A 19,095-nucleotide genomic window follows, 5' to 3' on the forward strand; every position below is an offset into this window, starting at 1 on the left:
GCCAGCACACACCCACCCTGAGCGGGACCCACCTCGAAGCAGTAGTCCTGGCCCAGGATGCTGCTGTGCACAGGCTTGATGACCACCTCCTCCTCCATGCTGAGGTCCAGCGCCTCCACCGCGCTGCCGGGGCTGAGCAGGGACTCGTGGGAGCGAGACTCCTTCAGCCTCGGCATCAGATGGGACCTGGGGGGCGAGCGGCAGGTGTGTCAGGCCAGACCTGTCGCTCCTCTCCCTGCCCTGTGCCCTCTCCCCCTCGCTCCAGGCAGCCACTCCCCTCAACCCCACAGTCCTTTTCCCCCTGAGGCAGACTTAGGGGAAAGGGACAGCTCTGGGCTGGAGTCACAGAGACCCGCTATCGGTCCCTTTGCCCACTGCAGGGCCCTGGGTAACTGGTCCAGGCTCTAAGGGACCAAGTGGCTGGGGATGAGGCCATCACTCGGGAGTTGAAAGTCAGCAGTGAGTGCAGGGTAGGGTCTGGCCAGGCTCCTAAGCAGACGCAGGGATCCGCAGGGAAAGGGCTGAGCTTACCCAGACAGCCTTCCCCACCCACTCCCCCTCAGCTCTGGTCCCCACCCTAGACTAGAGCAGTCGCACATTCGTCCAGAAAGTCACTGCCAACAGAGCTCCATCTCACGCACCGTCCCACTCCCCCCGACTCAAGGCAGGAGCAGGAGAGCCACAGGGACCTCACGGAGCCATCTCACAGGTGAGGGCAGTGGGGCTCCAAATGGAGGGGACACAACCGTCCGCACAGTTCCCGAGGTGCCAAAACTCAGACGGGGGCCACGTGCCAGGAGTGGGGACCCAGGCCAGGGTCAGTGGGCCCAACACACATACAAAGAGCAGAGGTAACACACGCCACCTGGTGTCCAAATGGAGCCTGGACTTGGACGGGCCCACAGACCTGGCCTCACTACTCACCTACCATGTGGCCCTGGGCAAGTCACCACCCCTTCTCTGAGCCTCAGGTTTTGGAAAGGGCCTCAGAAGGCAGCTGTCCCAGTGCTTGGGAGAGTCTGCCTCAGAGAGGTGCGAGTTCCTTTCCAGAGCCCAGAGCTCCTCCCACAGCTGGGGCACAGGAAAAGCCTGAGAACCTGCCGGGCCTGCTAGGACTACCTCTGCAGTGGAAGCTGAGCAGGCCTCGCCCCTACTTGTGCCCACAACCCAGACCCCTGGAACTGGCACAGAACCTGGCCTGGGCATCACTCCCCCAGGCCTCCTCCCCCAGCCCCCCTGCCTTTCAGCTCCTAGTGGTCCAGGCCCAATCCATCCATCTCTCCCTGCCTCGTCAAACAAAGACCCTATCTTGTGCCAGCAAGGCCTGGCAGGGTCACCACTCTTCCTTGCAGGACACACACCTGTAACCTGCTTCCAGGACCAGCAAGCAGGGTAAGGGAGGCTGAGGCCGCTATGTGTGGACTGAGGAATCCAGAGACAAGCTGATGAGCCCTGCCCAGAGAGGCTCACAGGTTGACAAGAGGCCACCCTCCACCCCCAAATCCACATCACCATGGCAACAGCCCACCCCAACATGGAGTTCTGTGCTAATAAGCACCACATTGGAGTGAGAGCTGGAATGGGGACGCCAGCCCTGGGGGACCCCACAGCCCAAGAGACCCAGTCCAGCTCCCTGCACCTGCTCATCCATGCCGAGCATGAGGCCGGCACACGGCGATGCTCAGTCACTGGTGCCGACCCGATGCCCTCAGGCAGGACTTCTGGAAGCTCCAGGGGAATGGACAAGCCAGGCAGAGGCTATGAGACAGGCTGAAATACGGCTGGAACCAACCCAAACCTCCGCAGGGCCCACACATGGGACTTCTTAGTGAACCTCTGGCCCCCTGGCATCCCAGCTGGGGTGACTCTGCTCCTCTAGCGCCCTCTCCCTGAGAGGCAGCATTTCACACACAGGCACGGTGGCCTTCCCACCGCGTCACCTTGTGCTGGGGGCTGAAAGGCTCTGCCCCTGACGAGCCCTCCAGGCCCTATTCCCCCATCACCCTCCAGGCCCTATTCCCCCATCACAGCATGACCAATGCCATGTCGTGCCCTCAGTCGAGATCCCAGCCAGGGCCCCCACCTCATGGGGCAGACTCCAGGCCTCCCTCCCACATACGGCTTCATGCCTCGGTGCAAGAGAAGACCTGCCTCAGATGCTGGGGAAGGCAGCTGGCCCGGGAACAGCTGGGACCCACAGCTCCCTGGGCCTGACACCCAGAGCTGAAAACCTGGCCTTCAGGTCGGGACCAGCCTGCTTTCTGGCCCAGCCCAGAAACCCCTGCCAGGCAGGGATTCTGGAAGCCAGGGCGGGTACAGCAGGGGACCCATGAAGTGTGCTGGAGAGAGGAAAGGGAGGCAGAGTTAAGTGGAATGGGGCTGCCCAGGGACACCAAGGGGCCCTTGTACTATATAGCACAGGAGGCCAGCAGGCCCAGGCCAGACCCAAAGTGGCCAGAACCTGGAGCCTGGAGCTGCAGCACCTGCTTTTCCAGCCCCACCGTCCTGCCCCACAGACATGCCCCAGCTGGCCCAGGCCTCACTGGGCAGGTTCCTGGGTGAACAGAGGGCTGTGGGCAAGCTCACATCAAGGCATCCTGGCTGCAGCTGGGCAGCCCCAACCCTCCCCGTCTCCCCAGCATTCCTGTAAGTGAGGGGACGTAGAGCAGACCAATGCTCACTGGGAGGAGAAGTGGGGACAAGACTGGCCTACAGAGGCCCAAGGGCTTCCCTGAGGTACCAGGCTGCTCCCGCGCGGTGGCGGGCCAGGCTCTGACCACTGCTCCATGTGGTCAGTGGACCCCCCCCAATTCCTGGGAAGGGGGGGCGCCATGAGTCCCGGGTCACAGACGGGAGAGCCAAGGTCACAGACGGGAGAGCCAAGGCCACAGGGCAGTGAGCCCTGCCCTGGACCCCTAAGCTACTGAGAGTTGTCTTGGACAGGGCCTGGGGACCACTGGGCAGGGGTGCCCCACTGAGCTTCTCCATCTAGACCACAGAAGGACCCTCTCGAGACACTGGCCCCTCGACCCAACAGGGCATCACTGCCCTCACGGCCTACGGATAATCAAGTCACCTGCCCCCACCTGGGGTCCCACCCTCCCTGAAATGCCCCCTTGCCAACTCCCCGCAAACCACACTTTGTCAAGATGTACCTCCCCGGTCAGTCCCTGACCAGCCATGAACTTCCTCTCCCTCTGCAGGTCCATGCCCACGCTTTCCAGAACCGGCATTATCTTCCCTAACATTCTCTGCCTAACAAAACCCTTCTTTCTCTGTTTCCAAAGCCCAGGCCGAATGCCTCTATGGCCACACCGTTCCTAGTCTCAGATGAGAGCTCACACCCAGACCCTGTGGCTGGGCGCTGCTCCACGCCACCTTCCCACCTGTCTCTCACAACAATCCATCAGGACCGAGGCCCCACCCCTCAGAAAGGCTGGGTGTCTTGCCTGAAGCTGCACTGGTGGCAAGTGGCTGGGTGTGATCAGAACCCCGTTCAGCAGAGTCCAAGACTAATGCCATCGCAAGGCTCGTCTTTCCATCTCCCCACAGGCGATGGGCAGAGAAAGGCCCACAGCCCGCTGCCCTGCTCACTGTGACCCACGCATTCCAGGTCTGGGAGGAAGAGCCAGAGGGCCTGGCTGGGGTGGGGCAGCCGCTGCCCAGGAGCCCAGGCAGCGTGCCAGGGCAGGGGCAGGGCTGCTGCTGGAGACACAGCCAGGTCCCGACAGCAGCTCGCTGTGAGGGCAGGAATGGGAACAACGGGGCATTGTCCCAGCTCCTGAGCCACAGCCTTATCTGACAGCCTCCCAGACAGCCCACGAGCAGTGTTTTTAACTCATCCTTTTTTCTCTTAAAAGGTTAGTGACACAGAAGTTTAGCAAAGTCCCCATTATTTCAAGGAGGGAGGGTACCCCAAAACAAAATGTGCAATTATCAAAGAGTCCTATCTGAGATGGGGAGGATGTTTCCAGCTGCAGGCTGGGGAGTGGGGTCAAGGAGCCTGGACAGTAGGAGGCTCAGGGTCTCCCAATCTCAAAGGGGCAGGGGGAGCTGCCTTGCATGTCCCCAGTGGGCAGGGCTGGGGCCAGGAGAGCTCAATTACAGTTCAGTTACAGCTGTCCCCACATGGGCCAGGCCGGTTTGGTTTTAGAGGGAGTGGGCACCGTATCTTTGGAGGTGTGCAGGCAGGAACGGGGAGACCCTTTTGCACATGCTGTGGAGGAGCTGCCTGCGCTGCTAGCAGGCTGTTAAGGTAACAGGCCGGGTGGTCAGTGCTCACAGGCCGGTGGGGGAGTGAGCCCCAGAAACGCACGCACCCGCACACCCACACCCCCCTGCAGATGGGAACAAGCAGGAGGGCGGGAGGGCTCAGTGTCAAGGCTGCCCAGCTGCAATCTAAGTCTCACGCCTTGTAAAACGTGCAACCTCGAGTTTTTAAGTCTTTCGACTCTGCAGACCTCAGTCTCCCCACCCGTCAGTGGGGAGGAGGAGGTATCTTCCTCAGAGGGCCACTGTAGGGATCAAGTGGGGTGGGAGGGGGGGGCCCAGACGCCACAGTAGGGGCCGGGAACAGCTGCGAACAGGCTGAGGAAGGCTGCACACACTGTTATCGAGGCCGATGTTTCCAGGGTAGAGGACACTCCTGATGTTTGGGGTGACAAGCTAGGGACTTACCAGGCCATTCTGTTTCTTTCCCTGAACTACTCAAATCCTTTACCTTCTCCAGGCCTCAGTCTTCCCCATCTGCAAAATGGGATGAACTCCTTCTACCCAAATGCTCGGATGTCTCAAAAAAAAAAAAAAAAAAAAAAAAAAAAAAAGCCCTTAATTTCCTACAGTGAGAGGAAAGGAGAACAGGGTGCCTGGAGGGTGGGTGGCAGACCCCAGTGAGTAGACCTCCCAAGTACAGACCCCCCAACGCAATCCCCACCCCCACAAGCTGTGGGGTCCCGTGCCACTGCCCACTGCCACAGCCAGGCCTGGAAGGGAGAGAAATCCTAGATGAAGTTGGTCTTCACAAAGGAGGTTCCCACCCCAGGGCTGGCAGGACCTGTGGGCTCTGCAGTCAGGTCACAACATGCCAACCACCAACCACGCTTCTGGCCTGTCACAGCTGGGCAGGTCTAGAAGGCTGTGCCGAAAATCTGCCCCCGGGGCCTGGCACACAGACAAGGAAAGGGCATCGACCTCCTGGGAATCTGGTGGCAGGACACAAACAGGACAACACCCAGCAGAGCCAACTCCGCCCAGGCCCAGCCTTGCCCTCCAGGCCTGGGAACTGGCTGCTGAGAAGACCAGCCCTCACTCCTGGCCCAGCAGTCCCAGGGGAGGGGAGAAGAATGTAGCTGCCTTGTGGCTCCCAGGGCCCTGGGGAGACAGAGCCTGTCCTTAAAAGGCAGGGAGATTGCCTGCCCTGTCTGGGAAGGCTTCCTGGGACGACAGGGCCTGGCCTGGAGGCATGGACCCAAGCCTGGGGTTCTCTCAGTCCGAGGCAAGGGGGCAGGCCCTAGCAGCTCCTGGAACCAGTGGGAGCCTGTCCCCATGTCCATACTGAGCCCTGGGCTAGAAGGGGCCTGGTGTACTGCCCTTACCCCATACCTGGGAGCCGGTGTTTCCCCCTGACACCACAGGGCTGAGCTGTGGAGAAGGACCTATACCCTAGCAACCAAGAGAGGAGGACGGGGTGGCTCATCACATGTTCTGGCTCCCAGAGGTGCCCCGGATGCTGACTGAATGAGAGGCACCACAGCAGCCTGGTCTTGGCAGCCACTTAGCCTCACATGTCATAGGAGTTCTTACCCAGGCACGCACATCAGCGCCCAGCCTTCTCCCAACAACCCCACAGGAAAGGCAGAAAGGGAGAGCAGGCACTCGGACAGGAGTGAGGAGCCCTGGCTCACGGGGCAACCCTTCTCACACACGCCCGTTCCTTTAAAGGATTCCATGAAGAAGGCTTTAGGACACCAGAGGAAGCAGAGGATTACAGAGAGGAGTGGCTTGGCCAGGTCACAGGGCCCAGAAGTGAAAGCTCAGATCCCAATGGCCAGATCACCTCCGTGGGACTGTCCTGGAACCTACTTCATGGCAGGTGGTGGGGGGCGGTTGCTCATTCAGTCAGCCCAGTGGCCCAGCAGGCTCCTGGCCTGGTCCACCCTTAGTCTGCTGGTGACCTTGGCTCACCCTCTTGCCCTTGGACCCACAGACCTACCACACGGCACTGACAGGCTCCCTCTCTCTAGGCTGCCATTTCCCCACGTGCTGAGCTATTCGGGAAACACTACCATCCCGCCCCACAATGTCGATTCCCTGCAGATGTGAGGGACCCTTTACTAACTGCTACATCTCTTCCCACTGCCACCACCACTGGAATAGCAGAGCCACACCTCACTGCTGCCTGCAGGAGACTTGGGCCACAAGGCTGGAGGAGAGACCAGGGATGCAGGGATGCTGCTTCCGTCTCATGGCAGAAGACGCACCCTCAGCATCCCGGCCATGCCCTGTCCCCACCCCTTTTAGGACAATTCTGCAGCCTTATGGAGTTTTCAAAACCATTCTAGAACATGTCTACCTCCCCACACCTTATTTCCTTTTCTTTGGGGGGGGGGGAGGAGGTGGCAAAGGGCGCACAGACAGAGAAGAAACAAAAAAACTTCCCATCTAATCCCCCAAGTCCTCCTGCAACCTGAATAATTTTGGATTTTTAATCAATAGCTGTCAGACTCGTCAAATTACTTTGGGGACCACAAAGCAGTTTTTAAACATTCATAAACCTCAGTGGAACAGCAAAGTGCCCTGAATTTTAAAAGAAGAGAATCTGAGGAACACTCATTGAATAGGATGAGATTTGGGCAAATCTAAAGTTAGTTGAGGGCCACGGGCCCCGCCCGCTTCTGAGGAGGGACAGTTCTCCACCCTCTCTGGTCCTCAGGAGAAACCACCAAGCCCCTCGGAAAGATTAGAGAGGGTGCCACCCCCAAACCCTAAGCCACCCTGCCATCCAAGGTAAAACGACACCCGAGCCCCAGGAGCACAGCACCCAGGACTCAGACCCCGGCCTCCTCTGCCTACAACCCTGGCCTGTCAGCCCCGGAGCAGCCAGGGCACGCGTGCTGGCCGCCTGCCCACCCCCAGCTCTCCCCTCGGGCAGCCCTGTGAATGGCTCAAGGTCCTGGCCGAGGTGTTCCCTTGCTGTGAGCTCAGTCCGTGCCCGTCTCCCCACTCGTGCCAACACAGCCCTCGGTCCTCGAATCACACCACTCCGTGGACGTACGACTGGTTTCTGACGGGCCCCCCACCCCCATCAGAAACCATAAACACCTCCAACAGCTGCCTCGGGCCCAGGAGACTGCTGACCCAACTTGGGAGAGATGATGAAATAAAAAATGAATGAGCTGAAAACCGAGGACTTCCACTCCTCAAGGAAGCCACTCCCTCCCAGCTTATCCAACTGCTCCCCACCGCCTACCTCCAGGAAGCCCTCCGGGCTCAGATGGCACCCTGTGGAAGGTGAGGGCGGGGACAGAAGCAGCATCTCCCCTCGCATCTCCTCCAGCCGGCCCGGGCACCACGCCATGCGGCCTCCTGGTGCTGTGTGAGCCACCGTGTTGGTGTGACAACAGGATCTGGGCCCACCCTTCCCTCACCCCTAAGCACCAGGCAGGCCCTTGTCAACACGGCCCCGCTGGCTGATGACTGGGCGATGGAGGCGAGGCCTCGCTCCTCAGAAACTAGTGCACGTACACAGAGCGCTCTGCGACTTTGGTCACTTAATGAACCTGGACGCCTCAGTTGTCCCATCCGTGAAATCGGTGCTGCAGGGGAGCCTGCCATGCGGGGAGCCCTGGCTCTGCCTTGCTTGAGCGTTCTGCGCCATCCTGCCCTGTGTCACCTCTCTGGTTGCTCCTGGCTTCTCCCTGGGGCCACTGACATTTCCAAGATGCCTCTCACTCTGCCCAGCAGGCAGAGCCCTCCTGCCCCCGCCCCGCAGGTGGGCTGTCCTAAAGCCTCTGCCAACTGACCCAGAGAACCTCAGCCACTCCACCCACCCACCACCAACTCCCAGAACGGGCTGCAGAATACTGCCATTTTAAGTAGACGCCTCAAAGTCCCCATTTAAGAAGAGAGGGACGTGCCTCAAAACAAACCCTGGCACCCTAGGTTCCAGCCCCACTGCTCCTCTCCAGCCCTGCTGTCTCTTCAGTTAGGGACAGAGGGTCTTTGTGGCCCCAGGGAGACAAGAGGCGAGGACAGAGAGAGGGAAGGGGTGACAGGCCAAGAGAACGCAGACCTCTGGCCAGCCTCTCCAGCGCCTCAGCTTCCTCGGCTGACAAATGGGGCTGCCCTTACCTCCTGGCAGAGCCTGCTGGAGGTTCATCGAGCTGATGCCCCCTACTCCTGGGCTAATGAGCCCAGCACCCCAGTACACAGTTACTGAGCACCTCCAGGACACCAGCACTGAGCCTGGGGGACCTGCGGACCCCTGTACCCCAATCCCCCCGAGCCTGGCATCTGGGAGTCCCAAGGGTCCTCAGAGTTCTGCTTCCCAGACTGTCACCCGCAGCAGAGAGCCAGGAACGGTCCACAGCAGCAAAACAGGAGAGGGTGGTGCCCGCAAGCCACAGGCTCCCAGGCCACCAGTAAAGGCAGAAACTCAGAGAAACCAAGTCAAAGGAAAGGGGCATGACTGCTGAGTCCCTCTGTTCCTCCGCCTGTGGCTCTCCAGTCCCTGCCTCACCCGCACACACCAGCGCTTGCCCACACGCCGGGGAAGAGCACATGGCAGACACTGGCCCCACACTGAACACCCCCACACCTCTGACCCTCATGCAGCCCACCCACCCAACTGCAACAAAGAAACCTGAGGCTCCGAGGCCTCCAGGGCCCTCCCGGGCTGGAAGTGCATCAGACTTCAAGAGCCCGCCCTCTTTTCCCACCTACCAAGGCTGCCTCTCATAGATAAGCTGGCTCTGTCCTTTGCCACCTGACCCGTGGAATTCCAATCAATAATGCCACATACGTTAAATACAGCTTCCAAGGTACAGCCCAACTCAGCTAAGCCAGCCCTGCTCAGCCCCGTCTGGGTCCAGTTCCACTGGGCTGCCCACCCCGGGTTCAAAGACCACCACCTCCGGGGCACCTGCCCCAGCAGAACTGACAAGGCCCTCCAGGGAAATTCCAAGTTAGGGAGGCTCCGGGAGGTCCAGCGGTGCCCAAGATCACAGCTCGCAGGTCCCAGCACAGGGCTGGAGGCCTGGCGTCCAGGCTGCAACTGCAAACCCTCTGCACTGCCTGTCAGCGCCAACAGCTTTCACCAAACCTACAGAAAGTTTGTGATTTCAGGTAATTGACAGGAACTCTGGGTCACCAGAACTGTCACCTCCTGTGTGACCCTGGGCAAATCATTTCCCCTGCCTGGAGAATGGAGAGAAGGACATCTAGCTGGTAGGAATCTGATCCACTGCCCGCCCCCAGCAGTGGTAGTGAAAGTGGGTAGGACCAAGGGACGCTTGTAACAAGCCAGGCAGCTCAATCATTTCCACACCCTTCCGAGGTCAAGTTTGTAACAATCTCTGACTTCTCGGAGATGGGGTACTTCCCCAGCCAAGACTGCTGCATCACAGCAACCAGGCTCCTGACAACGGTTCCAAATATTTAAGCTGGAGCGAAACACATTCCAGGCCGAGACACAACCTCCCTGGGTCTTCACCACCTCACCCTGCAGGCCGACGGATCAGGGAACAGACACAGGCAGGGAGTAGGAAGGAGAAAAGGAGAGGAGACCCGCTGGGGGTCTGGGGTGGAGATGACAAGGCCCAGAAACGCCGGCACAGCCCCACCCAGCCCAGCCCAACCCAGGGTTGGGCCACTCAGAGCAAAGGCCAAGCTCCTCGGCTCAGAAAACTTCCCGGCAGTCCAGAGCACTGCATGGGTCTGGACGGAGCCCGCCGCAGAGGCCAACGGGCTTGCTTACAGAAGGACCGACTGACACTGACTCCCTCTCCCTTAAAAAGCTAAAAGCCACCGCAACACTTTTTGTTTCTTGCTTTTTGGCGGGCTACCCTAACTGCTTCCACTTCCTGGGCTGGCGGGAGATGTCTGCAGAGGGCCAGAGACGCCGTCCCTACGGAAAGTCGGGGCCCCTCCCAAGGTTGGCACCTGTGACAGCTCCTCTCTGACTGGCAGCTCCCACCCACCTCACAGAGATGGGCCCAGGCCCAGGAGGCTGGTCAGTGGCCCCAAGGCGGGCAGCCTCCCTCCTTCGGTCCCCCCGGCCTCCCTCATTCCGATCTCTGTTCAGACCACTCACCATCCCTCAGTGTGGCCACCAAGCTCACCAGACCCAGGACCCCACAAGGCTGGGGCAGCCAGGCGGCTGCCCACCGTTCCCCACTGGGCCCAGCCAGTCCAACCCAGCTCCGATCCTGGACACTCCACTCCAGCCCTGTCCGCTGGGACTAATCATGGCTAGTTAAACACAGGCTAAGTTCCAACTCTCTGTAATGTGCTTTTAAAGGAACAGTGTCCCACTTGAGCTGACCAGGGTTTTAAAGGCACAGATCTCTTTTTCTGTACAGGAAACAGGACAGCAAAAAAAGAAAACAAAACAAAAAACAAAAGAAACAAAAAAAGTCATGATCAGATTGAAGGCCTTGGACTTCTAAGGAAGACTTAAGATAAAATACACAATAGTAAAAATCCAAATTTCAACCAAATGTCCCAAAGCACCCCAAAACAATGGGGCTACATCTTAGGAGTAAGAGTAAAACCCTGGCTGGTGTGACTCAGTGGACTGAGCGCTGGCCTGCAAACCAAAAGGTCACCAGTTCGATTCCCAGTCAGGACACATGCCTGGGTTGCGGGCCAGGTCCCCAGCTGGGGGCATGTGAGAGGCAACCAATGGATGTTCCTCCACCTTTCTCCCCTTGCCCTCTCTCTGAAAATAAATAAAATCTGCCCTGGCTGGTGGGGCTCAGTGGATTGAGTGCCGGCCTGTGAACCCAAAGGTAAGCGGTTCGATTCCCAGTCAGGACACATGCCAGGGTTGCAGGCCAGGTCCCCTGTTGGGGCCGTGCAAGAGGCAACCAACTCATGCTTCTCTCACACATTGGATGTTTTCCTTCCTCTCTTTTTCCCCCTTCCCCTCTCTCTAAAAATAATGAAATCTTTAAAAAAATAAGCACCCACTTTGTCCCTGGCACTGAGCTTAGCACTTTGTAGCACGGGCCCATTATCCTTCACAACCACTCCACATGACAGGTGTTCCCTGAGCCCATCGCACAGAGGAGGACGCTCAGTGGGCAGAGGCTCCCCACCCACCCAGGATTTCACACAGTCTGCAGCAATACTGGGACCCAGCCACGCGAGGTCAGCTAAAGCCAGGATGCTTTCTCCCACCTGCTCCCTCCCACTCCCAAAGGCCTTGCTTTCCCCAGCCCGATGCCCGGCCCCACCTGTTGTATAGCCCCTGGCACCTTTCCTTCCAGGGCAAAAGTGAAGGGGGTGTGCAAGGATGAGGAATCGCCTGTCACACAGGCCCCAACCCTCAGCTTTCATCTGGTTAGGTTCCCTCCCCCTTCTCACTCGCAGATGAGAAAACTAGAAATCAGGACATCTGGTGCAACATGAAAGGAGACAGACAGTCCCTGCAGGGGCGGGGCACCTCACACCCAGGCCCTCAGGCCCCTCCTCCTGGACCGGCTGCTTGGCTGGAGGAGGGGGCAGGTGCAGGGGAGCCCAGGGCTTCAGGCTCTCCTGGGGCCCAGCAGCAGCATGAGTGGGCAGGGCCTGCCTAACCGCCAGACAGGAGGGGGCAGGGAGGTTAAAAACAGGAGCCCTGAAGCCAGACTGTCTGAGCTCCAATCTGGACCGTGCCACTTGCAACTCGGGTGTTCTCAGACAAGGCAGGTCAACTCTCTGGGCCTCTCTCAGGTGCCCCGCTGTGAAACGGGCGATAGTAATAGGGTTTAACCTCACCGGGGGATGTGAGGAGTCACAGACAAGGCCTGGCTCTGCATAAGCACCTAAGAAAGAGCTGCCAGATCGGTGAAGGTGAGGGAGGCTGCCAGGCTCTCCTGGGAGGCGCAAAGCTGAAAACTGGTGTCCTGGGTTGTGGCCCTAGGCAAGTCACCTTTCTCTGAGTCTTAGTTCCTTTCTGTGAAAAAGCAGGGAGTCCAGTTGGGACCCTCAGCGACTACCAGGCAAGACCACCCTCCTAGAGTCTCCCAAACACCCCCACAACACCCCCCCCCACCCCGGAAGAAGCCAGGCCAGAAGGCAGTCAAGACTGGCCAGAAGGCTGGGCTGTGGCCCAAATCCCCTGAAACCTGAACCTGCCTCCACCTCACCCCCAGGCTAATTGGGGTCTGCTGGGCAGGGGAAAGGAAGAGCGGGCACAAAGCCACACTGCCTGTCATCAGGAGGCAGCAGATGGCGTCACCCCTCCAGGTGGAGCCCAGCCCTGCCTTGGCCTTCTCTGGGTTTCACTCTTTCCACTCCCCAGTGATAGTGCCCAGGGAGGCTCCCCTCCTCAGGTGTCCCCTAGGGTTTGTGGTGCAGCTGAGCTCACTTTCCCGTGGGGAGCTGAGCAACAGCCAAACAAGCCACCCCACACCTGCGGCACACACAGCCTCCTTTGGCCCCAAGAGCCCCCAAGGCTTAACCAGGTTCAAGGCCTGCCTCCTTCTGCCTTCCTGGGGTCTAAAGCAACGGGCATGTGTGCCAAGAGAGGGGAGGGGTGTGTGTAGCACCAGAGGAAGCAGGCTCAGGAAGCAGGAGGAAAGCCCTGCAGACCTGGCAGAGCACAAAGCCATTGTCCCCGTGGGGCAGCAGGACCCGGGGTGCCTCAGGCGCCAGCATTACCTCCGCACCCAGGCCCCAGGCCGAGTTTATTAGGCGGTGGGGGGTGGCCTGACCTGGCAGGTTTGCAGGCCTGAGCTGAAATTCTGGTTGTGTTAGTTAGCAACTGGAGAACTTTGGGCAAGTGCTTTCACCTTCCTGAGCTTCACTTTCTTCACGTGCAGAAGGAGGATGTACACACACTATTCCCTACACGCAACAGATGTGAAAACACAGGTTAACCAACTGCAGAGAAACTTAACAAAACAACCTGTCAGGCCGGAAGGTTCAAATATTGGAGTGTTATTCATTCAACAGGCACTGGAACACCCACCTGGAGTTTATCAGACCTCAGGATGTCCCCAGTTCTACAGTGCCACCCTCCCCCAAACACACACATTCTGAACTCCCTACGTCCAGTCCAGCCTTGGGGGAGGTCAAGGTCCTGGCAAAGACCTCACACTTCTCTGGAAGTCTGGAGTTCCACACACACACACACACACACACACACAGAGCCTCCCAGCCCAAAGCCGTTAATGTACGTGACGACTAGCTCTGCCAGGGGCAAGGGGAAAAGACCCTCAGCATACACCCAGCTCCAGGGTGCTCCTCTTAGGGGCCTTACATGCAGAGACAGATGAAACAGGGAGAGGCGGGGTCAGGTGAGCCTGAATGACACTACAGGGCAGTTACCAAGCCTCCAGAGAGGAAGGAGAGGAGTAAGAAAGGGTTAGAGAGCTGCTGTTAAAGGTCATTTGTCGGGGCGGGGGGGTGCTCCAAATCAGAGTCACTGGGGGTTCCACTCTGCTCAGAGGGTCCTGATACATGCTCAAGGCCAAGGCCCACTGGGGAAGCTGGGATTCTGAGACCCGGAGACAAGAATGCCTAAGCCCCTCACCAGCACCCCCCTCAACTTCCCAGGCTGACCAGTTCTCCCCGCACTTCACTGACACTGCTGCCTCCTCTTCCTCACCTCCTTTTTCTATTCAGCACACCTGTCCTCACCTCCAGTGCTTCTCCTCCAGGTCCCCAAAGGCCTCCACGTGGACAGACCCAACCCCAGTTTCCAACCCCTCCTTACTGGAGGGAGGTCAGTTACTTGCCCCAAGAACCCCAAGCCACCATACTCTCAGAGCCCCTCTGCCCTCACAGGCCGAGGCTCTCCTTCCCTGGCATGTCGAATGGCCTTTCGTCTGGGTGTGCAGTATCTCAGGCTCTGATGTGGGGTGCTCTCCTTCAGTAAAACACTTCCCTTTTATGATTCCATCCACGCCTTAGCTTTAAATATATCCAGTGGGCTCAATACTCCTAAGTTTCTATCTCCAGCCCTCCCCACCTCTGAACTCCAGACTCAGAGATCTAAATGCCCCTCTTGGACACCTCATAGAACCCTGAGCCTGAAATGTCCAAAGGGGAGCTTCATCTCAGTGGTCAAAACCAAGCATCTCAAAAACCAAGGAACCTTCCCTCTGCCTTTGGCCCTCAGAATCCAACCCATCAGCAAACCCTACTGCTACCTCCTGTAAAATCTCACACCCACAGCACCAGCCCAGATGGCCTCACTCTGCCCCCTTCTCACTACTAGGGAGTTACAGGGACCCTTTAGAAACCCAACGGTTGGTAGCTTAACTCCAGGGTTACAAACCCATCCATCACTCCTAACAGCACTCAAAATACACCCAAACCCCTTCCCAGGTGGAATAAATAAGTCTGAGAGGTGGCCTCCCTACCCTCTGACCTCATCCAGCAACCGCCACCGGCCACCTGCAGCCCGGGCTTTCTGGCTTGGCTCCGGGACTTTGTACCTGGAGGGAATTCCTGTTCCACCCTTATTTTCAAAAGGCTGGCTTCGGTCAGCTCCCCACAGAAACACCTGGTGCGCTTCCTTCGTGACACCTTGCTCATTCAGCCAGCAAATATTTCAGAGCAAACTATGTGCCACTTTTTCAGGCACTAGGAATCCAGGTGCTGAAGGAAGCAGATAAAAATCCAGTGAGGGAACTTCACCCAGTCTGAAATTCCTTTACTTATTCAGGACTACCTGTCTCTCCTGCCAGAAGGTAAGCTCTGTATGGCCAAGGGCTCTGTCTGTTGTATTTCTGTGTCCTACGGGGGAGGAAGAGTTTGGCATGTGGTAAGAGCTCCTAAGTATTTAAAATAAGAATGTGCAAAAACAACAAGAAAGCAAAGGAACCAGGCCCAGAAAGACCCCAACCTTCAATGCCTCCTAGGGAGGTGCCTCCCAGTGCCCAGGGGGGCTCAGGTGAGCAAGGGGTTTCTGCAGCCCCCCAGCCCTTTTGGGAGACAGGCCAGATGCACAAGGGGCAACTTCAGTTAACTCCTGGAGAACGGAGCTATGCCCGTGGTCAGGGAGGCTCCTTGAAGAGGTGAAATCCAAACAAAGCCAACCACCCGCCCCTCCCCACCTCAATCTAGAAAGAGGGAGGAAAACAAATTTGTGTTTTAGGGCTCTGATGTCCTTTTTCTAGTAGGAAAAAAGAGACCTTGCTCCGAAAAGCCCTTTGCTTGTCATTACTGCCTGGATCAATGCAGGTTTCAGGAGTACAGCTTCTCTCCTGCAACACTGGCCGTCAGAGGGACAGGCTGGGGTTATTAAACCCGTGTCCCACTGCCCCAGTGGCTCCCCATCTCCTCGCCTCCACCGGGAGCCTCGGGCTAAAGAACGGGCCCAGGGTCCTCGTTGGCAACACAGCTCGAAGTCAAAGGGCCCTCCTCACAGCCCACCTTGCCAACCCTACCAGTGCTCTGGGCCTAGATCACCTTCCAGGTGCCCCCAGCCTCCCCACCCCCACCACCCCAAGACTTGAAGCTCCCACAGGGCAGGGCCCGGTTCCCCAGAAGGCGGAAGAAGCCCGTCTGACAACCCTAGCCCCCACCTCCTCGCTTCCTCCCAAGCCCCGAAGGGTCTCGGCTGGCTGCTAACCACCTCCACACACCAGTGAGGTCCTGGCCCAAAGACAGGTGGCACTGCAAGGCTGGGCTTCTAGGAGAAACAGCCCCACACCCTCCGGTCTCCATCCACTCCCACTGGAGGCTCACTGGGGAGGAAGCTTCCTGTGCCCTCCCCCCAAAGAGCCACCCACAGACCTTGTCGGTGGGAACCCTGGCCTCTTGGCTGACCCAGGTCTAGACACAGGGCACCCAGGAGCCAGATCCAGCTTGTGAGGACGGCCAGGCCTCCAGAGAGCAGATCCTCTGGCCCTGCCAAGGATCTTGCCGAGGTTGTCACCAAGGAGTCCAAGACCACAGAGGCTCATCCCCAAGGATGCTGTGTGTTCAGGTGTTACTCCAGGCCAGATCTGGGGACCTCTCAGCCCAGGCCAACATCTAAGAGGCATGCCCAGGCAGGCTTCCCCTGCCTGCAAAGCACATGTTGAATCTGTCTTCCAAGCTGCAATTTCACAAATGACTTTAAAAAAACAGCGGTGACAACATCTAGAGATTTCCGGGTCCTCCAGAGAACAAGTGGAAAATTACAGTCTTCCGTACAGGTGACCACATGGTGCAACCTCCAGGTCCAAGATGTTTAGGAAGCTGCCTACGAACAGTCACTCTCCAGACTCTGGAAAGGGTCCTTGGGTCTGGTGAAGCCTCAGCTGCGAGAGGTCGCTTCCAGGCTCCTCCCATAAAGTGCTGGCTCCGCCCAGGGTCATATCCTGCCTGGGGCCCGCCTCTGGGCCTTTGCACTGGCCATTCCCTCTGTTGGCCCTGGCTCTAGGCAAGGCTGGTTTTGCCTCATTCTGGTCTTGGATCAAGTGTCCTCTCCTAGGACAGGCCATTCCTGAGCACTCTAGCTAAAGGAGTTATCGCTTGGCTTCATTTCCTTCACAGCACTGATCTGAAATCACTCAGTTTACCTTCCTCCTCCTCTGCGCCCTGTCTCTGGCCCAAGAATGCTGGGTCCACAGAAACAAAGAGGAACACGGGCCTGTTCACCCTGGTAAGCCAGGCACACCTCAGGCCAATGCCTGGCACAAGGTAGGCACTGACAGATGTGTTGAATGAATAAACGTATCTTTTGGGGATCGGCCAGCTAATTAAGCTTGCAGGTGGGAGCTGGGGTAACCAAAAGCCTGGGAGGGACACCAAAACCATATCCCGGGGCACTGCTCCCCACTCACTGCGCATTCCAGACTTCCCTCTGGCGGCACCACCTGCTACATGCAGGCTCTGGGGTGGGACTCAGCCCGCCCCGCCCCTGCCATCCCAGCCCGCCCACCTGCAGTGGCAGGTCCTTCCGTTCCCGGGCCCCAGGGCTAGGTACATTCCAAGGCCAGCTGACCCCAGCTGCAAGCACTTTCCCTTAGACCATGGGGAGGGAGGGGCAGCCCACAAGCCTCACCCTGGCTCTTCCAGCTCCAAGGCTGCAGCCGCCAGCCCAGCCTCCACCTCCTCCACCCCCAGACAAACACCCGCCCTCCCCCTAACTTCCATTCAAACATTTAAAAAATGCAACCAAGACGGAGGTGCAGACAAGGCTAGGGATTTGCCTACATGGAGGTCACCAGGCAGGGCTCCTGACTCCCCCAGCTAGGAAGAACCTGGTTCCCAGGCAGCAGTCCTGGGTTCGGATTTCCTCTGGGCCAGGGCCCCTGGGCCAGCAGGGAGACAGGGAGGACACAAGCAGAGAAAGCTGCCTGGGTTAGCAAATGCCACAGAACCTCTGCAGCCAGACGCAGTCAGGCCCATGGGCTCAATGCCACCCCACTGCTGGCCCGGGGCTTCACCCTTGGGTCATGTTCACTGGGCCCTCACTGAAACGCAAACCAGCCAACCCAACATTTTTGCCTGGAGTCACCCCCTTTTCCACCCCCAATCAAGAAGCCACAGCAACTTCTTGGGCCCCTACCAGAGGCAGGGAACCACACTCCCTTCCCTTACAGCTACCACACAGTGGGGCTCATCAAACTAAGGGGGCTGCTGCACAAGTTCCTGATGCAGTGGGATCATGGAATCCAATCCCTCCATGTGAACACGGATGAAGAGAGGCTGCGGGAGACAGACCCCTGCCTGCGGTCCTGCCTATTCCATGGCTCCTGTATCCAGAGGCATCACAAGCCCTATGCATTCCCCTGCTCTCACCCCCTCAGTTGTCTGGCAAACAACTGAGCTCCTGAGTGCCAGACCACCGGGCACCTACTTGGGGTAGGACTCTGGCCAGGACACCTGCAGGGCTGGTGTGAACAGGTCTGACTGTGGCGCACAGCGACCCCCAACCTGGGAGGCCTCGCTCACTCCATCCCCTGCTGTGTCCTGTTCTGGGCACAGCTGATCCCAACCTCAGATGATCCAACAATGCCCACAGCCCTCCCACCCCAATCCCAGGGGGCCCTTAGCCATGAGCCAGGGGTGCACTTAGAGTGGTTCCCTTCCTTCTGAGGTTTCCCCTCGCAGTTGTCATCTGGGCCTATCCAATGTCTTAATAAAATTTCAAAACAAGCGTAGTCACAGGGAGAGGCCCTCGGGCAGAAGAAGCCCCTTTGGCTCCCAGAACAGCCAAGGCAACAATGCAGGAGGAGGGAGCCAAGTGTCTCCAAGCACCTCCTCTAGGGTGCAGGCCCCAGGGGGCCTCCTACATGAGCTCAATTATGGCAACAATGAGGCAAGGCAGACGGGCACTATAACCACCTTGTACGGACAAAGGGGTCAAGTTTAGAGAAGCCCAGTCACTTGCACAAGTTGACCCAACTTCATCTGGAAGATGTGCCTCATCCCGGACAACCATTTGCATCTATTACTTGTCCCCCTTGTATCCCTCCCCAATTCTAATACCTCTTCTTCCTGGAAGTCTTCCCAGATTTCCCCCAGCAGGAAGTCCTCCCCTGCCCCCCAGCTGATCCATATAGTTCTAATATCTTATTAAAACAAAATGGGCTCCTATGACAGGGTCTCTCACTCTGTGTGACAGCTGTCATAGGAGGGGGTCACAAGTTAAAATGAAATAAGCCTGGATCTGGGGGTCAAAAGATGTACATCCCAACTTAGGCCCCCAACTCAATGGCTACCTAACCATGAATAAGTTGCTTCCTATACAGCTTTCTTAGCCTCAGCTCAGAGGACTGCACAAGCTCCTTCCTGCGTCATCTTGGTAATATGTAGAAGTACAGAGTGAGCACACGGTGACCCTCCTAGTGTAGCTGGGGGAATTTCAGAGGCAGCCGATCCAGTCACTCCTGGTTCCAGTGGCCCAGGCCTCCCTTATCTTTAGGCCCCACCCACCACCAGCACTTTCCCCTC

At 58.1% G+C, this 19,095-nt stretch overlaps 1 protein-coding gene across 11 annotated transcripts in view; it reads right to left on the bottom strand.

Moving 5' to 3' along the window:
* DAB2IP (DAB2 interacting protein) overlaps nucleotides 1-19,095 on the bottom strand; it is a 182,892-nt gene that overhangs the window by 26,798 nt on the left and 136,999 nt on the right. For 9 of the 11 annotated variants that reach the window (XM_053921061.1, XM_053921050.2, XM_053921059.2 and 6 more), the window contains one exon: nucleotides 33-186. In XM_053921061.1, the coding sequence (XP_053777036.1) occupies nucleotides 33-186 (154 nt within the window). Of the gene's footprint in view, nucleotides 1-32; nucleotides 187-10,309; nucleotides 10,463-15,945; nucleotides 16,429-19,095 lie in introns of those variants that run through there. The other 2 variants (XM_053921054.2, XM_053921064.2) reach the window with 2 other exon arrangements.

Source organism: Desmodus rotundus, chromosome 1 (assembly GCF_022682495.2).
Source record: "Desmodus rotundus isolate HL8 chromosome 1, HLdesRot8A.1, whole genome shotgun sequence".
Lineage (NCBI taxonomy): Eukaryota > Metazoa > Chordata > Mammalia > Chiroptera > Phyllostomidae > Desmodus > Desmodus rotundus.